Genomic DNA, 19448 nt, shown 5'->3' with positions numbered 1-19448 from the left:
TCATCCCTCAGGTACTTTTTATATTTTATTTTCTTATATCATAGGATCAAAATTTATTATTTGGGATTATTACCACTAATCAATACAAAACATATTTGATAAATAATAAAGGATTCTAAGGGATACATTTACTAACCATTGATTTTGGTTCTAAACGAAAACCAAGAATTACACAAATCGATGGAGTTTAGCTGTCTAAAAAAATTACTATTAATCATCCATTCTGTTTAAGCTTTAATTAAAACATGACGTTGATGTCAATAATTTTTTGCAGCTCTAAAGACCGTTGGTATTGAACTTTTTTGAAACCAACAGCAAATAGAAGTTAAAAAACGACAGCAAACCCACACAAACAGATGGACTGCACAGATCACTATGATCTATGCAGGCTTTGTTAGGAGTAACAGCCTAGAATTACCTAAATTGAAAAATAAATTATGGGGCCCACCCTGCCCCGAATCAATAACCAGCCACAGACCTCTCAGCCTGGGCTTGTATTACAAAATAATCTCAAAATTTATTTTTGGGGTCCCAACTTTCTGGTGAATTCCAGCCCTGGGGTTACCAGTTTGGGGTTGGTTAATATTATGACAGGTGGATCCCACATTGTGTGTCTCCCTGCTATAGCATTAGCCTACGTCTGGTTCAGCCCGATGCTGGTTATTGGAGAATAGGGGAAACTCTATGCCATTTTTTCCTCTGAAGTCCAGGGCTGGGGAACTGCACAGTGATCTGTGCAGTGCATCTCCCAGACTTGTTTGTCACTGGCAGGTCTATTGTTTGGGTGGGTTCCCCATAATTTGGTGGTTGGTTTTTTGGTCAGCTTTAAAACTGACCTTTAGTAAGTCTGAGGATCATATTCTTGTCTATGTAAAAAAAAATCGATTGTTGGTCTGGTGTTTTAAAGTTTCTAAAGTTAGCTTTTTGGTTGGTTATCTGTTGATTTTGCCTGTAATAAATAGTCATTTTGCAAAACCGATGAAAAATCTCCCAAAAAGTCAAAGGCAACCTTTAGTAAAATCACCCCAAAAGCTTTTTCTTAACTTATTACAAGTTAAGTAAAAAAAAATCTATTTTGCTTAGATAGATAGATAGATAGATAGATAGATAGATAGATAGATAGATAGATAGATAGATAGATAGATAGATAGATAGATAGATAGATTAGCAGATAGACATAGACTGGCAATTAGGATTTGTAAAATTGATGTGAGCTGCTGGTACACACTATCAAATTATCAGGCCGGATAGTGGGTATGCAAGGGTGTTAGCCAATCAACATCTTCAAACATTCCTGCAACAGGCAGATAAAGAGGTAGGAATCTGGTGTGTTGCACAAGCTATCTCGTTCTCAACTTTAGATTCCATTAAGGAGATCTGAAGAAAGTATATACTAAGCTAGAAATTGTTCAGTGTGTACCGGTACCCAACATTCCAATAATTGCTCTTTCAAATTGGAGCATTTATTGGATCAGCACACATTATCTGACAGTGTAAGCTTAAGTCTATATTGAAATAAGAAGTATGTACCAAGGATATCTATGAGAAGCCCCATAGCAGGGAAAGAAACCAGGTGCTGTGTGAGAACATGGGTAGTATACAGAGGCTGGCAGTGTAGATGTGACAGGGAGAGTGACAGTCCAGATATAGCCAGAATGGCAGCTCTTGAGTCACAGTCTACATGTGTACTGTATCAGAGAAATATACAAGAGAGGAAAAGGATGAAAATACATTGTAAATTTTATTTATGTATTCCTGAGATGGCTTGTAGACCATAATTATGTGTTAGTTGCTTAACGGGATCCTTGATCATTATAAATATTACATTACCTGAGTTGAAGAGAACTGAGCTACAGTAGACATAAAATGGGATGTGTATCAAAGCTTGGAGAGAGATAAAGTACTAACCAATCAGCTTCTGTAATTTCATCGTCACAGCATGGAAAATTAGAGTTAGGAGCTGGATGTTTGGTACTTTATCTCTCTCCACTTTATCTCTCTCCAAGCTTTGATAAAAAATACCCCAAAGTCTGGAGCAGAGGTAGATGCTAATGGGTATGCAACTAAACCCCAATGACAGTAGACAGGCTACATGCTATGAAACAAAATATCTTCATGTTTAGTTTATATTGCATATTTTTGGCAAAATCTTTGGTTTAGAGTTGTGGGATTTAGATTCTACTACTAACATTAGCATCACTACTTCAACTTCCACCATAACTACTACTACCACCATTACCACTATTATGACTACCAACACTAATATCATTATTACTACTACCACCACCACTACTATAATCACCACCTCTACTACCATCCTCACTACTACTATCACCATCACTACAACTACTGCCACTACTACTACTACAACTACCACCATTATTAAAACCACTATTACCACTACTACTTCCAACACCAACTCTACTGATACCACTATTACTACTACCACCACCACCACTGATACTACTACTGTACCACCATTACTGCTATTACCACTACTAATAGTACTACCATAACTACTACTATATTTATTGATATTATTATTTATACCACCACTACTACAACTGCCACCTCTTCTACTACTATTACTACTACCACTACCAAATCTACTACTTTTTTTACTACTACCATCAATACTACTACTGCTAGTCCCACTATTGCTAGAACCACCACCACCACTATTTTTACTACTACTACAATTAAAACAATAAAAACTACTACCACCTCAACTACTCTGCTACTACTACTTCTACCATTACTATTATTACTACCACCACTTCTACTAATAGTACTACTAATACAACTACTACTACAATTACTGATATTACTACTACTTATACCACCATTTTTTTAGTGCTACTACTACTACTACTAACACTACCAGCAATACTACCACTGCTACTACTATTACAACTACTACCACTACTACCACCACTACCTTTACTACTATTTATTCTACTACTACTACTACAACTACTACTTCCACTACTTCTGCTATTACCACTACTAATAGTAATACTACTAGTAACACCACCATCACCACAACTAATACCACTACTGCTACAATTACTGATATTACTACTACTTATTTCACTACTGCTACTACTACTACTAATATTACTACTCTACCACCACTAATGCTATATTTTACTACTAATACTACCACTATTACAACTACTAGTGGTACAACTACTACCAATACTACTACTACTACCACCAACACTAATACTGCTACTAATAGTACTACTACTTCCACCATTACCACTACTAATATGTCTAACACTACTACTGCCACCAACACCACTGCTTTTACTACTATTTATTCTACTATTACTACTATCTAATACCACCACTATTACTACTACTACTACTTTTTCTACTACTACTATTTTTAATAATATTTCTACTTCTACTATTACTACTACTACCACCATCTTTACTACTCTACTACTACAAACAGTACTCATCTACTACTGCTACTACTACTACCACCACCAATAATAATAATATTACTACTACTACTGCTGCTGCTACTACTACCACAACCAGTATTATTATTACTACTACTATAAATACTACTACTGCAATTACTGATATCACTACTACCTCTACCACCACCTCTACTACTAATTTCACTACTACCACCACTATTACTATTTTTTACTAATAATACTACCACTCATACTACTACTTCTGCTACTAGTACAATTACTACCACTACTGAAACTACTAATATTACCACTACTAATACTACCGCTGCTACTAATAGCACTACAACTACTGCTACTATCCTACTACTACTACTACAACTATGACTACTACTACTACCACCATCACTACTTTTACTATTATTTTTCCTACTGCTACTACTTCTTCTACCACCACTACTACTAATACTATTAATATTACTACTCTACCACCACTAATGCTATATTTTACAACTAAAACTACCACTATTAAAACTACTAGTAGTACAACTACTACCAATACTACTACTACTACCACCACCACTAATACTGCTACTAATAGTACTACTACTTCCACCATTACCACTACTAATATGTCTAACACTACTGCTGCCACCAACACCACTGCTTTTACTACTATTTATTCTACTAATATTACTTGCTGCTACTACTACTACTACTACTACCACTGCCACTATTTTTAATAATATTTCTGATTCTACTACTATTATTAATACTACTACTACCATCTGTACTACTCTACTACTACTACCACCAGTACTCATCTACTGCTGCTACTACTACCACCACTACTATTATTACTACTACTACTACAAATACTACTACTGCAATTACTGATATCACTACTACCTCTACCACCCACCACCTCTACTACTAATTTCACTACTACCACCACTATTACTATTTTTTACTACTAATACTGCCACTCATACTACTACTGCTACTACTAGTACAATTACTACCACTACTGCAACTACTATTACCACTACTACTACAGCTGCTACTAATAGCACTACAACTACCGCTTCTACTACTATGACTATGACAACCACTACTACCACCATCACTACTTTTACTACTATTTTTCTTACTGCTACTACTTCTACCACCACCACTACTAATATTACTACTCTACCACCACTAATTCTATATTTTACTACTAATACTACCACTTATACAACTACTAGTACTACTACTACTACTACCACTAATACTGCTACTAATAGTACTACTACTTCCACCATTACCACTACTAATATGACTAACACTACTACTGCCAACACACCAATACCACTATATTTACTTCTACTACCATTACTAATCTAATACCACCACTATTACTACTACTACTTTTGCTACTACTTTTGCTACTAATAGTACTACTACTACTACTACCGCCACTGCTTTTAATAATATTTATTCTTCTACTACTATTATTACTACTACTACTACTACTACTACCATCTTTACTACTTCTACCAGTACTCCTCTACTACTGCTACTACTACCACCACCACCACTACTACTGCTGCTGCTACTACTACTACCACTACTATTTATTCTACTACTACTACAAATAATACTACTGCAATTACTGATATTACTACTACTTCTACCACCACCTCTACTACTAATTTTACAACTATCACCACTATTACTATTTTTACTACTAATACTACCACTCATACTACTACTGCTGCTGGTATAATTACTACCACTACTGCAACTATTACCACCACTACTACTACTACTACCACTGCTACTAATAGCACTACTACTACCACTACTACTACCATCACTACTTTTACTACTGCTACTACTTCTACCACCACCACTACTACTCTAATAGTACTACTACTACTAATAGAACTACTACCACTACTATGATTATTACCACCATCACTACTTTTACTGCTATGTTTACTGATATTACTACTACTTCTACCACCACCTCTACTACTAATTTTACTACTACCACCACTATTACTATTTTTACTACTAATACTACCACTCATACTGCTACTGCTACTAGTATAATTACTACTACTACTATTACCACTACTACTACTACTACTACCACTGCTACTAATAGCACTACTACTACTACTTTGACTACCACTACTACTACCATCACTACATTTACTACTATTTTTACTACTGCTACTACTTCTACCACCACCACTACTACTACTCTACTTCTACTACTACTACTACTAGACTACCACTACTACTATGATTACTACCACCATCACTACTTTTACTACTATTTTTACTACCACCACCAACCCCACCACTACTTCTCTAATTCTACTAATACCACCACTACTACTGCTACTAATAGTGCTACCACCACCACTTCTATGACTACCACTACTACTACCCCATCAATTATTTTACTACTATCTTTACTACTACTATCACCACCAACCCCACCACTACTATTACTCTAATTCTACTAATACCACCACTACTACTAATAGTACTACAACTACAGCTACTACTACCGCTACTATGACTATAAGTACCACTACAACTACTACCACCATCACTACTTTTACTACTATTTTTCCTACTGCTACTACTTCTACCACCACTACTACTACCACCATCACTACTTTTACTACTATTTTTACTACTAATACCATCACCACCCCCACCACTACTACTACTACTCTAATTCTACTAATATCACCACTACTACTGCTACTAAAAGTATTACCACCATTACTATGACTACCACTACTACTACCCCACCACTACTTTTGCTATATTTTTACTACTACTATCAACACCAACCCCACCACTACTACTACTCTAATTCTACTAATACCACCACTACTACTGCTACTAATAGTACTACCACCACCACTACTATGACTACCACTACTACTACCCCATCACTACTTTTGCTACTATTTTTACTGCTGCTAAAACCACCACTACTACTACTCTAATACTACTACTACCACTAGTAGTAGTAGTACTACCACCACCAGTACTATGACTACCACTACAACTACTACTACCGCCATCACTACTTTTACTATTTCTACTACTACCACCACCACTAATATTCTCCTACTACTATTACTGCTACTACTGCTGCTACCACTACTACTACCACCATAACTGCTAATAGCATTACTACAACTACTACAATCGCTGATAATACAACTACTTCTATCACCACCACCACTATCACCAGAATTATTAATACTACTAACACCACCTCTACTACTACTATTACTACTACCACCACTATTATTATTTCTTGATACTAATACTACTACTACTACTAGTAGTACGACTGCTACAACTACTACTTCTACCACTACTACTACTAATAGTAGTACTACTCTACTACTATCACCACTACCACCACTACTACTACCACAACTACTACCACTGCCACTCTGCTAACATTACTGCCACTACTACTTCCATTACCACTACTATTAATGCTACTACAACTACCCTTATGCAATCCTTTCCATGGAATTCACAAATTTGGGCATCCCCACAATGTCTAACATTAGGAGATATGTTAATGGAATAAAGTTGAGGAGGTCAGATATGGAAAAAGTTGTAAGTAGCCTATTAGAATGTATCAGCAGCTCAGTGACAGGCAGCTGCACTAGGCACAAACATAGTTATATTGTATATGTCATAGTTTAGACCTCATGTTCAACAGATTGGGGCACATAGCTATTTACAGTACTGTAACCACTTCCCTGGTATGGTTGCATCAGATGTGACCATGCCAAGCTAGGCTTTCCCTGACACAGTCACAATTGATGTCTATAGAAGCATGTTATATAAAAACTGATGGTCATTGGGAAGCTCAATGCCTTAATGAATGCATTCCATATAGATATGGTTTTGCCATCACATCCTGCTGATGTAGCACTGTCATGAAGTGAGATTGCTGTTAGTCACAAAATGGTGGAGCTGCTAACTCACAGATGTGTGCACTCCCTGGAATACACATATGCAGTCTATGCAACTGAAGCACTGAGCAGCTAAGGTAGGTAGCACAAAACAACCCCAGATATATAGTCTCTTCCTACATTAAAAAAAACTATAAACAGTATCCACATCCATTTCACTCAGACTGCAAAGTAAATTGTTTTGAAAAAATGGTATTAAGACATCCTGAAATGACGACCTGTGCTCGGTGAGATGTCTATTTGGTCAATGATCATTGACCTTGCTGTAACATATTTGAAGATATATTCATGTTTACAAATGTTCTACTTTACTCCAAAAATGCTGTAGATACCACACTCAGGGCCAAAGATAACAGGCCCAGGCCCCATTACAATTGGGGGTGTGGTATAATATAGTGGGAGACATGGCCACATCCCCTTATAGGAAAAAAAATAAAACCCTATTTGCAGCACCACGTGCTGAGCAGGGGGTGCTGAGAACCCCTCTGCCCAGTGCAAATCCAAGGAAAGATGCAATAACTTTGATTACTACATTCAACAGGTAGAGGGGAGGAGACTGTTCTGCTTCTAAGCAGCAGCGAGCAGTCTCCCTGGTCTCCCACTGTGGCCCAGCACACAGCTGCATGTGCTGGGCTGCTGACAGGTATGAGGGGGGGTGGCAGTGGTGGACCCATGCCCCCACAGGTCCCCTCCAACAAGCCCAGGCCTGGGTAATTACTATGCTCCCTCTCTGTGCCCCTGACCATGCTTGTTATTTTATATGCAGGATCTGCAGAATTATCTCCATGGAGTCAACCAACTGGATTCATATCTCTATATTCTAGTGCTGGACTTTCAGTTTGCTTATTAGCTTGACAATAATGCTGGAAAATGGATTGAATATTGTTGTTAAAAAAAATCTGCACTTTATTGGATAGTAAACGTTGGAGTGCTGGACTTTATTTGGATGAAGTCTGCAAAGCATTAGACAATGGATGAATATGTACCTCAGTGGTTGAACAGCTTCTTCTTATAAATATAATGACAATATTACTGGCTTTAGAGGATCTGTGAGTGCTCATATTAATCCCTACATACATTAGTTTTAACAATCATGTTTTGCAGGTACTTCCAATCATTATCTATTCTGGATCCACATATTGTTTGCATTTCTTACCTTTTTTAACAGTACATGTTCTGTATTCATCTGTGTAAAGTGGGACTGTAAATATATTTATTGTACAGTAATCATTAAAGGTCATGACAGCAGTGTTCTCGATTATTGATACTAATCAATACAAAACATATTTTGATGACAAATAATAAAGGACTCAAAGAGGTAAATTTACTAACCATTGGTTTTGGATCTAAACTAAAACTAATGGCTACCAATGGATATCAACTGCGTTTAGTTGTCAAAAAATTACTATTTGTCATCTGTCAGGTTCCAGCTTCAATTAAATTCTGGCATTTTCAGTTGTTTTTGCCAGCTCTGCATTTGTTGGTTTTAAACTTTTACTTCAAAACCGACGGCAAATAGAAGTTAAAAAGCTACAGCAAACACACTAACTCAACAAATAACTATGATCTGTACAGACTTCCTTAAAAATATAAGCATACAAATAGTTTAAACATTTTAAAAAATATGTGGGTATCCCCCCAACCAATAACCAGCCCTGTAACTCTTAGGCTGAGCTGGTATTGAAATATAATAGGAAAAAATGGCATAGGGTTCACCTACTTTTCAAAAACCAGCACCAGACTGAATCAGCTGGGGGGATAATGCTATGGCAGGCAAATACACAGCCATAACACATTCCATAACATTGACCAGCCCCAAAATGGCCAGCCAAGGGTGTAATTCTTTGGAAAATCAGGACCCCAAAAATAAAATGGGGTCCCCCTGCAAAGGAACTACTAGCCCTGGGCTGAAAGTGTTGGTTAATGGAGAATGGAGGGGAACACAGACTGTATTTTCTCCTAATTTCTAATACCAGCCCAGGCTTATAGATCTGGGGTTGGTTATTGATTTGGAGTTCACCCAACACATTTTTTTAAAACTATTTCTAGGCTTTTACACCTAACAAAGCCAGCACAACATGAATTTTTTTTATTCATGACTTGGTAGAAGGAACTTTAGCTGCCATTACTGCTATGTATAAGTCTGATTCTACCTGTTCCTAAAAAAATACTTTGTGTGCGCATACAGTATTTAGTCAGCCCTGGTTCATTGATAATATAGCAATACAGACACTGTAAGACAATGATGAAAAATGTTTCTAAATGGTCAACAGTAGGAGATGCTGATCATTTAATTTTCTATGCAGCATTGCACACCCTCTATAGATGCAATGGAGGATGGAACAATGTTAAAACTAAATAAATAAAGTAGACAGATGAATGATAGATAGATGACAGCCAATTGGACTAAGTAATAAGACTGCCGTTGAGGCACATCAAATTGCTATGACCTGCTGGTTCAGCATGTAGAGGCACCCAGTAAAGTCAGTTATACATTACCCAGTTATAGGGCCAATCAGCTGGATGGATTTACCTATATTTTACTGCTGGATTATCAGTTTGCTTATTAGCTTTGACAATATACAGTAGCTAGAAAATGAATTAAATATTGTTAAAATGAATCTGCACTTTATTGGTTAGTAAACATTGAGTGCTGGATTTTTTCTGAATGAAGTCTACAAAGCATAAGATAATGGATGAATATGTACTGTACCTCAGTGGTTGAACAGCTTATTCTTATGAATATAACAGTATTATTGGTCTTAGGGGAACTGTGAGTGCTCATATTGACCCATACAAACTTCCAGTTTAATTATCATGTTTTGTAGGTACTTAAAATCATTATCTATTCTGGATCCACATATTGATTTGTTTTCATTTCTTACCTGTGCCTACAGCTTCTGTTATGTATTCGTCTGTGTACATTGGAACTGTAAATATATTTATAGAACAGTAATCATTAAAGGTTGTGACAAAAGTATTCTGGATTATTACCACTAATAATACTAAACATATTTTGATGACAAACAATAAAGGAATCTAAGAGGTAAATTTGCTGACCATCGATTATAGTTCTAAACCAAAACTGATGGCTACCGATGGACATCGACTGCATTTAGCTGTCTAAAAATTACTATTTGTCATCTTTTGGGATCCAGCTTCAATTAAATCCTGACATTGTTGTCAGTTGTTTTTTGCAGCTTTAAAGTCCATTGGTTTTAAACTTTTACTTCAAATGCGATGGCAAATAGAAGTTAAGAAGCTATGGCAAACCCAATCAAACTGACTACAAAAATAGCTATGATCTGTGCAGGCTTCATTAGGTATAAAAGCCTAGAAATAATTAAAACATTTATCAAAAATATGTGGGTATCCCCCCAATCAATACCCAGCCCCAGCCCTGTACCTCTTAGCCTGAGTTGCTATTAAAAAAATAATGGAAAAAAATGGTGTGGCTTTCCCCTATTTTCCAAGAACAAGCACCAGACTGAACCAGCAGGGGGGATACTGCTCTGGTAGGGAGATACACAGCCATAACATCAGTCATAACATTAACCAGCCCCAAAATGATCAGCCAAGGATGGAATTCTCTGGTAAATCAGGACCCCAAAAATAAAATGGGGTTCCCCTGCCAAGGAACTACCAGCACTGGACTGAAAGTGTTGGTTATTGGAGAATGGGGGAACACATACTGTTTTTCTTCTATTATCCAATACCAGCCCAGGCTGAAAGGTCTGGAGCTGGCTATAGACTTGGAGTGTACCCCACCAATTTGTTTTAAACTATTTCTAGGCTTTTACACCTAACAAAGCTTGCACATCATGATATGTGCAGTGCTTATTCAAGACTCGCCCGCCACAGGCAGCAGTATTGTTTGGGCCTGTATACCAACATTTTGTGGTAATTTTTTCTACGGTTTTAAAACCAACCATTAGCAAATCTGAGGATCCTATTCTTGTCTGTGTAAAAAAATCATTTTTTGGTCTGATTTTCTAAAATCAGCCTTTTGGATGGCTATTTATCAGTTTTGCCTTTAGTAAATGATCAATTTGCAAAGACGATGGAAAATCAGCCCAAACGCCAAGGACCACCCTTTGTAAAGTTATCCCTAAAATGTTTTATTAATTTATTACAAATTAAGTAAAAAATCATATTTTTTGCTTTAATACTAGGTAAAAGGAACTTTAGCTGCCATTACAGCTGTGTATAAAACTGATCCTACCTGTTCCTAAAAAAAAGACTTTGTTTGCGCATGTTTAATCAGCCTGGTTCATTGATCATATACTGTAGAAAGGCAGACACCGTAAGACAATGACAGAAAATGTGTCTATATGGTCAACAGTATTAGATGCTGATCATTTAATTTTCAATGCAGCATTGCACACCCTCTCCAGAAGCAATGGAGGATGGAACAATGTTAAAACTAAATAAATAAAGTAGACAGATGAATGATAGATAGATGACTGCCAATTGGACTAAGTAATAAGACTGCCGTTGAGGCACATCAAATTGCTGTGACCTGCTGGTTCAGCATGTAGAGGCACCCTGTAAAGTCAGTTACACATTACCCAGTTATTGGGCCAATCAGATGGATGGATTTACCTATATTTTACTGCTGGATTATCAATTTGCTTATTAGCTTTGACAATATACAGTAGATAGAAAATGAATTAAATATTGTTAAAATGAATCAGTACTTTATTGGTTAGTAAACATTGAGTGCTGGATTTTTTCTGGATAAAGTCTATAAAGCATAAAACAATGGATGAATATGTACCTCAGTGGTTGTACAGCTTCTTCTTATGAATATAACAGTATTATTGATCTTAGGGGATTTGAGTTCTCATATTGACCCCTACAAACTTCAGTTTTAATTATAATGTTGTGTAGGTACTTAAATCATTATCTGTTCTGGATCCACATATAGATTTGTTTTCATTTCTTACCTGTGCCATTAGTTTCTGGTAAGTAATCTTCCATATACAGTGGGACTGTAAATATATTTATAGTACAGTAATTATTAAAGGTTGTGACAGCAGTATTCTGGATTATTATCATTAATCAATACTAAACATATTTTGATGACAAATAATAAAGGACTCTAAGAGGTAAATTTACTGACCATCAGTTATGGTTCTAAACCATGCTGTGTATGTCCCTGCTATGGCAGGGAGATACATAGTGTGGGGTCCCCCTGCCAAAACATTAACCAAACTGATCAGCCAAGGGTTGAAATTCCTTGCAAAGTCAGTAACCAAAAAATAAAATTGGATACCCCTACCAAGGAACTACCAGTCCTGGGCTGAAAGCCTGGTGCAAATACCTGCAGCCCTTGGCAGTGGGTGAGCAGTTAATGGTAAAAAAATAGTTACTAATATTTCTTGATACGGGTTCACTACAAGTAATAGCAAGCCAGTCTCAGCATGCCGGCACTTGTGGAACAATAAATGCAACATACCTTGACATTAAGGCCTGCTGGCACCTGTAGTCTGACTGTAAAAAAAAATATTTAAATAAACACAGTACTTGCAGATGCACTGTTTTATTCATTGTATTATTTTTTTAGCAAAAAGAGAAAAAAGTATGTGTACAAGAACTGTGTTTGTTTAATATTTTCTCTACAGTGTGTACCCAACTTAAGTCTATATTAAAAGAAGAAGTATGTACCAAGGATATCTATGAGAAGCCCCATAGCAGAGAATGATAGAAGGTGTTGTGTAAGAGCATGGGTAGTATACAGAGGCTGGTAGTGTAGACGCGACAGGGAGAGTGAGACAGAATGTCAGCTCTTGAGTCACAGCCTGCTTGTGTAGTTTTTTAAAAAAACACAGGAAAGGAAAGTGATGAAAACATTTTATTCATTTAATCCTGAGAGATGACCTGGAGACCATGATTCTGTGTTAGGGCAGCACAGGGGCCCTTGTTTATTATAAACTTGTCTCAGTTTAGGAGAACTGAGATGCAGTAGACAGAGAGTCTGATGCAGAGGAAGATGCCAATGGGGATGCAACGTGGACAGGAGGCTACACACTATAAAACCAAATCCCTTCATATTTAGTATATATTGCATACATTTGGCAGAAGCTTTGGTCTAGAATTGGTAATCATTAAAGGTTGTGACAGCAGTATTCTGGATTATTACCACTAATCACTAAACATACTTTGATGACAAATAATAAAGGACTCTAAGCAGTAAATTTACACACCATAGGTTATGGTTCTAAACCAAAAGTGATGGTTACCGATGGACATCGACTACATTTAGCTGTCTAAAAATGACTGTCATCTTTCGGGTTCCAGCTTTAATTGAATCCTGACATTGTTGTCGGAAGTTTTTTGCAGCTCTAAAGTCTATTGGTTTTAAACTTTTACTTCAAAACTGATGGCAAATAGAAGTTAAAAAGCTATGGCAAACCTGTCCAAACTGACTAACTACAAAATATCTTTCTTATGTATAAAAGCCTAAAAATAGTTAAAACATTTTAAAACATATGTGGGTATCCTAACATTCAAGAGGAAGAGCCTGCAGTGTGTGCCCCAGGCAAGACCAGAACAGGGTGCAATTTGCATTTTTCCTAGGAGGAAAACTGTGCACTTGTGTACCCAATTGTGCCAGTACATGAGAGGCTGCTAGGGTATGATGCACACCGCACATACCTGCACTGCAAGAAGGCTTTATGGCAAGGGGTATGTGCAGTGATTGCAGTTAGTTCCTGCTAGTGGTGCGTGGAGATCTGTAAAAAGTTATTCTCAGGTATTAAGAGGGTTCTCAAAACCAAATTGGCCAAGGAGCTACATGAAGACCAGGAAACAGGAGATGGCACAGCAGTTCAGTCTATGAAGCTGCACCACCTCCTGATCTGAGAGGGATTCCAGGCCTATCCACAGTCTATAGTACAGGTTCTCAAACTCGGTCCTCAGGACCCCAAACAGTGCACGTTTTCCAGTTCTCCTCGCAGAATTACAAGTGAAATAAATAGCTCTACCTGTGGATCTTTTAAAATGTATCAGTGAGTAATGAACACACTTGTGCACCTGCTGGGTGACCTGCAAAAAATGAACTGTGTGGGGTCCTGAGGACCAAGTTTGAGAACCACTGGTCTAAAGGTTTGTCTAGCTTGTACCCTAATGGTTCACTGTATGTTTTGATGCTCCAGCACCGTCCTCCTGTGCTGCTCCTCATTAGTGAGAAATACAGACATATATATCACATAGGAGTTCCAAAAAATTGCCATTGCTACACCCACACAGGTAAAATGGAGGTAGGCGTGGTTTAAATAGGGGTTTCATTAGTCTAAATGGCGATCTTGCATGTTAATAGGCCTCAGATGCTGGTGTGCATTAAACTCGCACATTGAACTCGCTGTCCTGAAATTAATCAATTTATTTGCTAGTTTGTTTCTTCTACTTCTATGCGATTTTACGACTCGAAACTTATTACAGGTACATCCGCAGAATTGTATCTTTAACACAGAAAATATCTGGATGGCATGTTTGTCTAATGCAGTATGGGTTGATGTGAGTTTAGTGCGAGTTTGCATGTTTTCATAGTCAATTACATTTGACTAATGCAAACTCGCACATGTCTCACAAAAAAATAAAATGTTTTCAATACTCGGGCCTATTACATTTACCCCTGGAGCTGTTAAATTATCTCTGTGGAGGTACCAAGCTGAATGGATTTCTCTATATTTTAGTCCCAGGCTCTCAATTTTCTAATTAACTTTAACAATATGGCTAGAAAATAAGGGCCTGATTCAGACCCACTCGCAAGCGGCTGTCCGCTCGCAAGTGGGTCGATGGTGTGCACTGCGCATGTGCATGACGGCGGGAGCTCCGTCGTACGCATGCGCCAGACGTGACGAGCAAAAGACTTTCCTTCTCTCGTTGTGTCTGATCAAAGGGGGCGTGCTGTTGATGTTGATTGACAGCACGCCCCCTTTGGTGGGCATGCCGGGGGCGTGCCTCCCAGACGGGGGCGTTCCCAAGGGCATTTGATGGGCGGAGCAGGGGGAGTGGCTGGCCACCATTCCTGAAAATGGGAGGCATAGCACCTTTTTCCAGGAGGGACAAGGCCAGGATATGCATTGCTGGACACAAGTTTCCTAGCCTCGCAGCTGCCAGGACCCGGCCAGGCTGTGGTAAGCTTCAGCTATTGCAGGCCTGGCAAAAGGAGCAACCATCATGACCTTCAGTCACAATAGTTGCAATGCTAATCCAGGGCTGCTACCTCAGTCACATTGCTGTGATTGCAGATGCAGAAAGGAGGAGTATATTTCCTACAGACATTTCCTGCTGCATTTAAGATAGACAGAATTGGACAGCCACTTGTGTGTGGCTCTGCACTTACATCCATCTTTGAATAAGGCCATTTGATGGAAAGAAAACACTGGAGTGTTGGACTTTTTCCTTGATGAAGTCTACAAAGCATAAGACAATGGATGAATATGTACCTCAGTGGTTGAACAGCTTCTTGTTATAAATATAATCACTGATTATTGGTCTCAGGGAACTGTGAGTCCTCATTACGACCTCTACAAACATCTGTTTTAATTATCATGTTTTGTAGGTACTTAAAATCATTTTCTATTCTGGATCAAAATTTAGATTTGTTTGCATCTCTTACCTGTTGCTACCGTTTCTGTTTCATCTTCTGTTTCATCTTCTGCAGCCTGTAGGTCTGTAAACAAATTTATAATACAGTAATCATTAAAGGTCATGACAACAGTTAACATGAGTTACAGTATACTAGTATAAATTCAATGATCTACAGAGTAACATTAAAATGGATCCGTTTAAAGGCAAATTTTTGTAACATCATCATAAAATTGTCCAACTTTTTTTATTTTGAAAAAAAAAATCTATATTTTATGTGCAAATCTTCTTAAAAATAAATCAAATAAAATTTATATCCTGTTTATTAAAGAACCAAAATGATTATTTATAGATTGGGCACTTACCAACACCGGTACAAAAAGTGAAGAGTAATACCAGATACAGCAGATACATGGTCTTCCCTCTTTGCCTAGAATTCAGAGTTTACTTGTTAATGATGCAAGCTGTACTCGATGTAAGTCTTCTCTTGTCTAACCTTATGCAGCACTACAAGTTCTTTTGTCCTACTTTTATAAAATAGACAAGAGGAATTTCCAGTGCACCCTTTTACCTATCAACCATGAGTGCGGGGCGGCCAAGCCTACACCCATTTCCTTGTTCTGTGAAAAAAACATACATTTTTTTACACTATTATTAAAATACCATAAATTCTTCTTTCAAGAAATGTCAGCAAGTGAAGCTATTTTTAGGTTATAGATACTTAACCTCTGGGCAAATTTGTCCTAGATGTCAAATATGGATCATACTTTCAATCACAGATGGTTCTGGTGACTCTGAAGGGATAAACCTTCACTTGTCTTGTCACAGGTAATGGATTTGGTCTTCACTTGCCAGGGGTAAACATGGAAGAACATACCTGTTTCACCCAACACAAACTGTTAGCATAAAAATAAATATTTAAAACACAATGAAGGGTCCTCCCCCCAAAAAAAGATATAATTGTCCCATAATTACTTAAATAACTTATTATTGGTAGGCGTGGAGAGAGCCGTGCTGAGGGTTGGGCGAAAGGGTGCCTGGCCAAGCTGTGGGGGATTTCTGGCTACTTTGGGCCTGATTCAGAGGAGGATGCTAATGTGTACACAGCCATGCTTTCCTGCGCTTGCAGATGTGAAAATATGCTAATGGTAGCAAAGATCACTTGAGCATAAAGACGCCCACTGCTGCCTTCGTACTTGCATGAGTGATTGCATGCATGCATCAATATCAGTAACAGGACATTGGTGGCCATTTTATCATTGAGGAAGGTCTGATCTGCTGCAGCTGAGGGGAGGGAGGGAGAGAGGGAGGGTGAATAATTTTGCTGGGGAGAAAGAGAGAGGGAGGGAGATTTTTGTGGGGGAGAGAGAGAGGGGGAGGGAGAGAGAGAATCATTTTGCTGAGGAGAGACAGAGAGGTGGGGAGGGAGAGGAGAAAGAAGAGGGGGAGAGAGAGTAACTTTGATGAGTGGAGAAAGAGAGAGATAGATAGAATAATTTTGCTGAGCGGAGAGACAGAGAATAATTTTGCTGTAGGGAGAGAGAGAGTAATTTTGCTGTGGGGAGTGATATAGAGAATAATTTTACTGAGGGGAGAGATAATTTTGCGGAGGGGTAAGAGAGAATAATTTTGCTGAGGGGAGAGAAAGAAAGAGGGAATAATTTTGCTGAGGGGAGAGAGAGAATAATTTTGCTGAGGGGAGAGACAGAATAATTTTGCTGAAGGGAGAGAGACAGAGAATAATTTTGCTGAGGGGGAGAGAGAATAATTTTGCTGAGGGGAGAGAAAGAAAGAGGGAATAATTTTGCTGAGGGGAGAGACAGAGAATAATTTTGCTGAGGGGAGAGAGAGAATAATTTTGCTGAAGGGAGAGAGACAGAGAATAATTTTGCTGAGGGGAGAGACAGAGAATAATTTTGCTGAAGGGAGAGAGAGAGAATAATTTTGCTGAGGGGAAAGAGAGAAATAGGGAATCATTTTGCTAAGGGGAGGGACAGAGAATACAGGTAATTTTGCTGAGAGGAGAGAATAATTTTGTTGAGGGGAGAGAGAGAGAATAATTGTGCTGAGGAGAGGGAGAGAGAGTGCAAGAATAATTTTGCTGGAGAGAGAGAGGGGGAGGGAGAGGAGGACAGAGATCATATATTTGCTGAGGGGAGGGAGAGAGAGAATAATTTTGCTGGGGAGAGATATAGAGAGACAGAAGAGGGGGAGAGAGGGAGCTGTAAAAGGATAGAGAGGAGAAGGGAGAGGGAGAGGGAGAGAGAGAGATAGAGAGAGAGAGAATAATTTTGCTGAGGGGAGAGACAGAGAATAATTTTGCTGAGGGGAGAGAGAATAATTTTGCTGAGGGGAGAGAGAGAATAATTTTGCTGAGGGGAGAGAGAGAATGATTTTACTGAGGGGAGAGAGAGAGCAAATTATTTTTCTGAGGGTAGGGAGAGAGAGAATAATTTTGCTGGGGTAGAGAGAGAAAGAGGTGGGAGAGGCAGAGAGAGGGAGGGAGAGGGGGAGAGAGGGGGAGAGAGAGAATAATTTTTCTGAGGGGCGGGAGAGAGATCATTTTTGCTGGGAGATAAATGAGAGAGATGGGGAGGTAAAAGAGGAAGGAGAGGGAGGAAGAGAAGGAGAGAGAGGAAGGAAAAGGGGGATAGATAGAGAGTAATTTTGCTGATGGGAGAGACAGAGAATAATTTTGCTGAGGGGAGAGTGAAAGAGAGTGATGGAGGGAGAGGGGAGGAAAGAGGGAGGTGGACGGAGAATAATTTTGCTGGTGTGAAGAGAGAGAGGTGTGGAGGGTGAGGGGGAGAGAGAGAAGGAGGGAGAGGGAGATAGATAATTTTGCTGAGGGGAGGGAGAGAGAGCACAAGAATAATTTTGCTGAGGAGAGAGAGAGAGGGGGGAGGGGGAGGGAGGGAGAGGGAGAGGAAGAGAGAATAATTTAGCTGAAGGGAGGGAGAGAAAATGAGATAGAGAATTATTTTGCTGAGGGGAGAGAGGTAGGGAGAAAAGTAGGGAGAGGGGGAGAAAGAGAATAATTTTGCTGAGGCGGGAGAGAGAGAGAGAGAGAGAGAGAGAGAGAGAGAATAATTTTGCTGAGTGGAGAGTGGGAACATTTTTGCTGAGGGGTGAGAGAAAGAGAGAGAGGGGGGAGAGGGAGACATTTACTGGGGAGAGAGAGTGGGGGAGGGAAAGGGAGAATAATTTTGCTGAGAAGAGAGAGAGAGGGGGTGAGGGAGAGGGACAGATAGAGGGAGTGGAGCAAGGGAGTAAGGGAGGGTAAATCATTTTGCTGGGGAGAAAGAGAGAGGGAGAAAAATTTTGCTGGTGAAAGAGAGAGGGGGGAGAGGGCAAAGTAGAGATAGAATAATATTGAGAGAGAGAGAGAGAGAGAGAGATGTAGAAAGAAAAATAATTT

The 19448-nt window shown here is 38.6% G+C and overlaps 1 protein-coding gene across 3 annotated transcripts in view; it reads right to left on the bottom strand.

Annotated features, from left to right (window-relative positions):
* The window catches only part of LOC148508608 (uromodulin-like), a 96802-nt gene extending 77608 nt beyond the window's left edge, over positions 1–19194 (bottom strand). Inside the window, exons 1-6 of one of the 3 annotated variants that reach the window (XM_088444307.1) lie at positions 16396–16411; positions 16062–16115; positions 15786–15855; positions 12382–12426; positions 10321–10365; positions 8592–8636 (exon numbers count right to left, since the gene is read on the bottom strand). In XM_088444307.1, coding sequence (XP_088300433.1) covers positions 8592–8636; positions 10321–10365; positions 12382–12426; positions 15786–15807 — 157 coding nt within the window. In that variant the 5' untranslated portion in view covers positions 15808–15855; positions 16062–16115; positions 16396–16411. Of the gene's footprint in view, positions 1–8591; positions 8637–10320; positions 10366–12381; positions 12427–12893; positions 12929–15785; positions 15856–16061; positions 16116–16395 lie in introns of those variants that run through there. The other 2 variants (XM_088444306.1, XM_088444308.1) reach the window with 2 other exon arrangements.
* Positions 19195–19448: the final 254 nt, after the last annotated feature.

This window comes from Taudactylus pleione, unplaced genomic scaffold, assembly GCF_031769625.1.
Source record: "Taudactylus pleione unplaced genomic scaffold, aTauple2 ptg000353l, whole genome shotgun sequence".
Taxonomy (NCBI): Eukaryota; Metazoa; Chordata; class Amphibia; order Anura; family Myobatrachidae; genus Taudactylus; species Taudactylus pleione.
The sequence above is the reverse complement of the archived record's forward strand: the minus strand, read 5'-3'. Positions and strand labels throughout refer to the sequence as shown.